The 7,895-nt window shown below is 48.5% G+C and overlaps 1 protein-coding gene across 4 annotated transcripts in view; it reads left to right on the forward strand.

Moving 5' to 3' along the window:
• The window catches only part of ACSS2 (acyl-CoA synthetase short chain family member 2), a 48,739-nt gene extending 40,908 nt beyond the window's left edge, over positions 1–7,831 (forward strand). For 2 of the 4 annotated variants that reach the window (XM_045885657.3, XM_045885658.2), the window contains 11 exons: positions 856–993; positions 1,312–1,482; positions 1,762–1,895; positions 2,091–2,223; positions 2,305–2,361; positions 2,550–2,630; positions 3,800–3,908; positions 5,471–5,539; positions 5,878–6,054; positions 6,870–6,944; positions 7,092–7,831. In XM_045885657.3, coding sequence (XP_045741613.1) covers positions 856–993; positions 1,312–1,482; positions 1,762–1,895; positions 2,091–2,223; positions 2,305–2,361; positions 2,550–2,630; positions 3,800–3,908; positions 5,471–5,539; positions 5,878–6,054; positions 6,870–6,944; positions 7,092–7,219 — 1,272 coding nt within the window. In that variant the 3' untranslated portion in view covers positions 7,220–7,831. The remainder of the gene's footprint in view (positions 1–855; positions 994–1,311; positions 1,483–1,761; positions 1,896–2,090; positions 2,224–2,304; positions 2,362–2,549; positions 2,631–3,799; positions 3,909–5,470; positions 5,540–5,877; positions 6,055–6,869; positions 6,945–7,091) is intronic. The other 2 variants (XM_054510067.2, XM_064573064.1) reach the window with 2 other exon arrangements.
• Positions 7,832–7,895: the final 64 nt, after the last annotated feature.

Genomic DNA, 7,895 nt, shown 5'->3' on the forward strand with positions numbered 1-7,895 from the left:
CTGCTGAATGGAACTTTAAGCAAATATCTCTATGGGAAACCCATTGGTACCAGTGGTGTGAAGGTGGGGGCAGAGCTAGGGTAGGAACCTACAGATATTGATGAGGTCTAGACATTCAGGAAAAAGTGCTTGGACCAAAAGCTGTTGACTTTTTTTTTTCAATACTAACAGGGCCAGGTGACCACTTCACCTGCAGACTCTGACTAATTTTGCATTTCTGAATTGGGTGGTGTCCGCATCCCTGCTGATAAGCCACTAGTCCCATAAGTACATATGTTTGTATGTAGGCCTTTGTATGCATATTCATTCATCCAACAAAAATTTACAGAGTGCATATTGAGTGCCAGGCATTTTGCTAGCTGTTGGGGATAAAGAAAAAGAAAAAGACATGCCACTGCTCTCATAGAGGTCACTATCTAGTTGGGGAGATAGTAATCAAGGAGAACAACTAAATAACTAGAAATATGTACTGGTTGGGAAGGAAATATGGTGTAGTAGTCAAGAATACCAGCAAGGGTGAGGGCGGGGTTGGGAATCTACCAGATACTGTTCAGGGAAAGCCCTTCTACGAAGGTTACATTTCAGCTAAGAACTAAAGGGTGAGAAGGGACCAACCAAGGTGTCCTCCTCAGCCTGAGGCTACATGAGGGGAGCTCGGGAGCAGGGTGTTAGGAGTACCCAAGAAGCCTGCTGTTCTGCTCCTGTTCTGTCTCATTCCACATTTCTCCCCCTCCTCCCAGCACCTCCACCTGGCAGGACTTCCCCAACCCCAGGTGCCAGGTAAGTGTATCTCTGCTCCTATCTTGAGCTGTTCACAGTTCTTCCCTGCCCATTCCTGTCTTCCTAACCCTGCAGATCTCCTGGAACCAAGGGGTTGACTTGTGGTGGCATGAACTCATGCAAGAGGCAGAGGATGAGTGTGAGCCTGAGTGGTGTGATGCTGAGGACCCACTCTTCATCCTGTACACCAGTGGCTCTACAGGCAAACCCAAGGCAAGTGTGTGTGTGTGTGTGTGTGTGGCTGTGTAGGGTTGAGAGGTGAATTATGTTCGTGTGTATGAGAGTAATTCCAGTGGCTCAGAAATACCATCTTAGGGCGTGGAGATGAATGATGACTGACTATGTATGTGTATGGTGTGTGAGATGGGAACATGGCGAAAAGGGGACAGAAGAGAGATGGTTGCTATGAAAGGGGTGCTGGCAGGGCCAGAATCCCTGGGGAGGATCTTCCTCTAGCTCTGCCCAGCCTACATTTGGTGCTCTGTGGGGGTGAGTCCAAGTTTCCAAGCTGAGGCCCTATTCTTCCTCCAGGGTGTGGTACATACTGTTGGGGGCTACATGCTCTATGTGGCCACGACCTTCAAGTACGTGTTTGACTTCCACGCGGAGGATGTGTTCTGGTGCACAGCAGACATTGGCTGGATCACTGGCCATTCCTACGTCACCTACGGGCCACTGGCCAATGGTGCCACTGGTGTTTTGGTGAGAAGGGAGCTGGGACCCATGGCTACTTGGCCTACTTAGGGGTGGACAAGATGATCCTGGGTGACAGTCTCCCAAGGCCACTTGGTCTAGGGACAGGGGGACTTACACAATGAGCTGTTGCCTGGAGAAAGAAGAATTCTGAGGGGGTTGACTTGTCCGTAAGGGAGTGAAGACATGGGTGTGTCAGAAAGGGCAAAATACTGAGCCTGGGGTATGATAGGGGAATTGAGGGACTGTTGGAAAGGACTGGGAATGACCAGCCTTCACTGGGGTCAGTTTGAGGGGATTCCCACATACCCGGACGTGAGCCGCCTGTGGAACATCGTGGACAAGTACAAGGTGACCAAGTTCTACACAGCACCCACGGCTATCCGCCTGCTCATGAAGTATGGAGATGAGCCTGTCACCCGGTGAGACCCCCTCCCCAGCTGTTGCCCCATGGGGGTCCGTCAGAGCTAGGTGCTGGCCTTTGTGTACAGTCTTTTCCATTCCACTGTTCCAACTCCTTGGCCTAGAATAGGGGAGGGGGCAGAAGAGCCTGGGCATGTCTTCCTGGTTCCCAGTGGTACTCAGAGCCTTCCTTTCTTCTCACTCCCCTGCCCAAGGCATAGCCGGGCATCCTTACAGGTGTTAGGCACAGTGGGTGAACCCATTAACCCTGAGGCCTGGCTGTGGTACCACCAGGTGGTAGGTGCCCAGCGCTGTTCCATCGTGGACACCTTCTGGCAGACAGAGACAGTAAGTAAAGGAATCAGAAGGCTGGGGCTGAGGGACAGTGTGGGAAGACTGACTCAAACCCCCGATCTCTGACTTCCACAGGGTGGCCATATGCTGACCCCCCTCCCTGGTGCCACACCAATGAAGCCTGGTTCTGCTGTGAGTGAGGCTCCCTTGGCTGGTACTGGGCTAGGCAGGAGTAGAGTCTCTGGGCCTAGATAGAGGGTGGGGGACTAGACTAATATGTGTGAGGAACCTGGGGCTCTGAGGGTCCCTGGGAGAGGTAAAGAGTTGAGTCACAGTTGCCTCATTTCTCTCCTTGAGTCCTGTCTCCTGTTTGCTTTTAGACCTTCCCGTTCTTTGGTGTAGCTCCTGCAATTTTGAATGAGTCTGGGGAAGAGTTGGAAGGTGAAGCTGAAGGTTACCTGGTGAGGTCCTGACCCTTGGATGTCTTTGAGGAGTTGGGAGGAAAGAGTACAGCAAGGGATGCTGTACTTTGCTTCAGAGTTTAGAACCTAATTTCTACTGGTAGGTGCTTGTGGCTAAAGCTCCATGGTTGAGGGTTTATCCTCTGCAAGACCCTGGAGGAAATCCTTCTGGTTATTTAGCCTGCCTCTCTGCCTTTTGGCCCACTTTGGCTCTTAAGGACTCTGCTCAAGTTTCCTCATGATGCCTTTTGGGGTCTGGAAGACTTAGTGCTAACTCTCTTTGACAAAAGTTCTAGTGTGAAAGGAGTCTTCATAACAGTAGAGAATCATACAGGCTCCAGAGTCAGCCTGCTTGGGTTCAAATCCTAGCTCTGCCTCTTCTGTGACTTCAGATAGGTTGCCTAACCCCTTTGAACTTAAATTTCATTTGTAAAATAGGGTCATATAGTACCTTTGTCTCCTCAAGTTGCTGGATCGATTAAATTAGATAATCAATTTGACGGATTTAGCATAGAACCTAACAGTGTTTAACAAATGTTAGCGGTTGTGATTTTTATATTAGTACTTGTAGGAAGATCATCAGCCCCCACTCTCCACCCTCCATCCCACTTTACTTTTACTAAGAGCAAGTTAGTAACAAGGACAGGACTTAAATCCATGCCTTCTGACTCTTAGCCTAGAATTTCATCCATCTCATCAATCTACTACCACAGGACGTTATTGATTGGGGCAATACTTTTTCACTTTTACATGACTATTTTCATTTGTATCAAACTGGACTTGGTTTCCTGAGGAGACTCAAATTTACTAAATGCTTATCACTAGCAGAACATTGTACTAGGCAACTTCCACATACCATTAATTCAATCTTCACAGTAACTTTGGGAGGATGAGATTACTTTCTCTGATCTACAGAAGAGGATCTGAAGCTTAGAGAGGCAAAGTTACTAACCCGAGGTCACACACTAAGTAGCAGAGCCAGGATTCTCAGTCTGGGTGGTCTTTCTCCACAGCCTGTACTTTGTCCTCTTCTCAGGAAGGGCATTCAGGCCATTTCTCCTCAGGCTGGGCAAAACTGTGATTGCCCAGGCTGTGAGTGAGACAGTGTCTCGTCTTCCAGTGAGACACAGTATAGCCCATGTGACCACTGTGCCTTTCTCACTCCCTAGGTGTTCAAGCAGCCCTGGCCAGGAATCATGCGCACAGTCTATGGGAACCATGAACGCTTTGAGACCACCTACTTTAAGAAGTTCCCCGGTTACTATGTAACAGGAGATGGTGAGCCTTGGCTCCCTTTCCCGTATCTCCCACCTTGACATGTACCTTCCCCTTCCATTTTCAGGAAGAACTGGTTAGTGGTGACGAAAAACAGAGAGGAACGTATTCTATGTGTCAGTGTCTAATATCCAGGTAGAGCTGTAGAGAAGACTGTAAGAGCAGGAATGAGTGTTGCATGGAGGGTCTCAGCATGGTACCACCTGACGTGATATATGAGGCAAGAAGTTCTTATTTCCACTGTTCCTGTGCTAAAAGAAATAGGGCATGTAGCACTGTGTATTACTATGTCATATGCATCCTCATGTCTGGAGCCTATGTTTGCCCATGACTCTCTCCACCAATCCCTTCATCCATAGCTTCTTATTGAGCATGTATTATGTCTAGGCACTGATCTAAGTTCAGGGATTATTACCATGAATAAGGTAGGCAAGGTCTCTGTTCACAGGGGGCTTATATTCTAGTAAGGGGAGGCAGACAATAAATTTAGCAAACAAGTGAATAAGCTTATCTCAGTGACAAGTGCTATGAAGAAAAATAAATAGGGTAACAGGATAAAGAATGTCTACAGGAATGGCCACCATACATGGGATGGTGAAAGAAGGCTTCTTTGAAGTGATATTTGTTTAACCAGAGACCGCCAGGGTGAGAAGGAGGCCAGGCATGGGAAAATCTGGAGTGAGTGTTCTGTGCAGAGACACCAGCTTGAAATGTCTGAGGAACAGACTGAAGCCTGTGTGTCTGACATGTAGTGAGCAAAGGGAAGAATGTTACATGAAGTTGGAGAGGTAGATAATGTGGGGCCTTGTGGGCCATGGTGGGGACTTTGGATTTTATCCAGTGTACAGTCGGGGAGACCTTTAGGGCTTGTAAGCAGAGAAGTGATAAGAACTGATTTATTGTTTAGAAAATAACTTTGATTTATGGAGAACAGACTTTAGGTGGGTGTATTAATTATCTATTGCCATGGAAAAAATTACCCCCAAACTTGGCAGCTTAAAACAACAAATATTATCTCATACAGTTTCTGACGATCAGGAATTTGTGAGTGGCTTTGCCCGTAGTTCTCATTCAGAGTCTCTCATGGGTTGCAGTGAAGCTGTTGGTTGGGGCTGCAGTCATTTGAAGGTTTGACTGAGCCTGGAGGACACACTTCCAAGCTCACTCATGTGGCTGTTGGCAGGAACCCTCAGTTCTTCACCACGTGTGCCTCTCCATAGGGCTACTTATGACATGGCAGCTGACTTCCCCTAGAGCAAATCATCTGAGAGAATGCCACAGTGTCTTCTAGAATCTAATTTCAGAAATGACATACCATCCCTTCTGCCAAATTCTATTGATTACAGAGACTAACCCTAGTACAATGAGAAAGAGGACTACACGGGAGTCAGAATATCAGAAAGTGGAAATCAGTGTAGCTGTCTTGGAGCCTGGCTACCATGTGGGAGAGTTTAGAAGCAGGAAGACTTGTTAGGGGGCTATTAGTGGGTGTAGCATTTTGGTAATGTGGATCATGTATCCTACTGTGGGATATTCATTACATTGTGCATTTCTTCTCTTTCCAGGCTGCCGGCGGGACCAGGATGGCTATTACTGGATCACTGGCAGGATTGATGATATGCTAAATGTATCTGGTGAGGGCCAGAGACCATTTTCCCTTCTCATTAGCACTACTCTCCCAGTAAGTCCCAGCCAAAGCCTTCTGAGCGAGCCAGGATGTCCTCTAGACAAACCACGCTTGGAGTGCAGCATTCAGTTCTGGGTACAGGTTTTGGAGGAAGAGTGATAAACACTGGAATGTGCCTGGAGGAGGGGAACTGGGATGGTGGGACAACTGAAGCAGGTCATGTGAGGAATGAATGAAGGGGCTTCCCCACTTGACCAGACCAGGACTGCCCTGCTGGCATAGATGGAACAGGGGCTGGGGTAGAGGCTGGGATCTCTCTCATGGCACTTGCTTTCCCTTGACAAGGACATCTGCTGAGCACAGCAGAGGTGGAATCAGCACTTGTGGAACATGAGGCTATTGCAGAGGCAGCTGTGGTCGGCCACCCTCATCCTGTGAAGGGCGAATGCCTCTACTGCTTTGTCACCCTGTGCGATGGCTACACCTTCAGCCCCACCCTCACCGAGGAGCTCAAGAAGCAGAGTGAGGAGCCTCCCCAAGCAGGGACTGTAGGGTCTGACCTGACAACCCAGTTAGCACAGCAAGTTGTTGGGGAGAGGCTAGAGCAAGCTGCGAACCACAGAAAGATCCCAGGGGGCCTTAGGGGCTGCTTGTCTTCTTCCCACTCAGTCCCCACTAGTCTGTCCACTAGGATGCTAATGGCTGACATTTATAGAATTCTCTGTGCCACCACTGGGCTAAGTCCTTTAAATGCATTAATCCATTTAATCCCGATAATCACCACTGTGAAATAGATCCTATTGTTACTCCCATCCTAAAGATGAAGAAATTGAGGCTCAGAGAAGTTAAGTCACTTGCCCAAGGCCACACTGCTAGTAAACTGGGATTTAAATTCTAGCAGGCTGATTTTTAGAGTCTGAGTTCCATGAAGGTAGATTAAAATAAAATGAGATAGTAAAAGACAGTGTGTTAAAAAGAGAGAAAGACTGGGGTGCCTGGGTGGCTCAGTTGTTAAGCATCTGCCTTCAGCTCAGATCATGATCCCAGGGTCTTGGGATGGAGTCCCGCATCGGGCTCCCTGCTCGGTGGGAAGCTTGCTTCTCCCTCTCCCCCTCCCCCTGCTTGTGTTCCCTCTCTCGCTGTGTCTCTGTCAAATAAATAAATAAATAAAATCTTTCAAAAAAAAAGAGAGAGAAAGATAGGCAATGACTCCAAGAATGACTCTGTGGGCAGGGCCTTGGAGAGGAAATAGGGAGGGAACAAAGCCATCTCTACCTTGGTTTTTGGGAGCGTGGCTAAGGGTACTAAAGAAATGCTTAATGATTTCTTGGTTACAGTTAGAGAAAAGATTGGCCCCATTGCCACTCCGGATTATATCCAGAATGCACCTGGCTTGCCTAAAACCCGCTCAGGTATGTTCAGAGGCCTCAAGGGATTGGGTTTGGGATTGGCCAAGGCCTAATGGTGGTGGAGTGTGTGTGGATGGAAGCCTCTTCGGCAGGGCTGGAGTGGGTCAGTGCTATTACCAGGTAACCAGAAGGCTGTGGTTTTCCCTCCAGGGAAAATCATGAGGCGGGTGCTTCGGAAGATTGCTCAGAATGACCACGACCTGGGGGACACGTCTACTGTGGCTGACCCAACTGTCATCTGCCAGCTCTTCAACCACCGCTGCCTGACCATCCAGTAAACAAGACCTTGCCCTTTACCCAGGCTTCCCCCTGCTTGGCTTTCCAAAGTTTTGCCCACCCTCCCTGTCCCCATCCAGGAGTGCTGAGGGCCAGGGCTGACCCACACCACCTCCCTTGACCAGCTGTCTGGGACCAAGGACCAGCTTTGCCCTTGGGTGGAGGCAACTTCCTGTGGCTGCCAGATAGATGGGACATGGCCCAGGTTAGCCTCAGATTGCTGTGCCCCTAGACCTCAAGAGCCCTTGGAGCCCAGAACAGGGACCTGAAGGTCATGTCCCTTACCCAAGTTAAGTATGCAGAAGGCAAGTGAGGGTCTAGACTGAAGCAGGGAGGCAGCTCTGTAATCCTATGTCAGCTCTCTCAGGAAGCACCAGTACTTATCTCTGGATATGCATTTGTCCTTAGAAATGCCTGTGTGTGAGTCCCAAAAGAATTGATTATTATTTTTTTTAAATACTTTGCTGCTTCTGTTCTAGATCTGAATTCTCTTTTGTGCCAGATGGCAGTGCTTGTCTGCCCATTTGCTTCAGGGGATGTTCAGACAGGCTGTTTCCAGAGGGTTTTCAGATTACCTGCTTCTTTGCTGGAATAAATGTGTTTTGTTCCTAGGGCCAGAAGAGTTTGTCTTTCTTGTCCTCTGTTCCCACCCTTCCATGAACAGTCCTGCCCATAAGA

Source organism: Mirounga angustirostris, unplaced genomic scaffold (genome assembly GCF_029215605.1).
Source record: "Mirounga angustirostris isolate CCGP_5_RB_7025 unplaced genomic scaffold, mMirAng1.0.hap1 SCAF_10, whole genome shotgun sequence".
NCBI lineage: Eukaryota > Metazoa > Chordata > Mammalia > Carnivora > Phocidae > Mirounga > Mirounga angustirostris.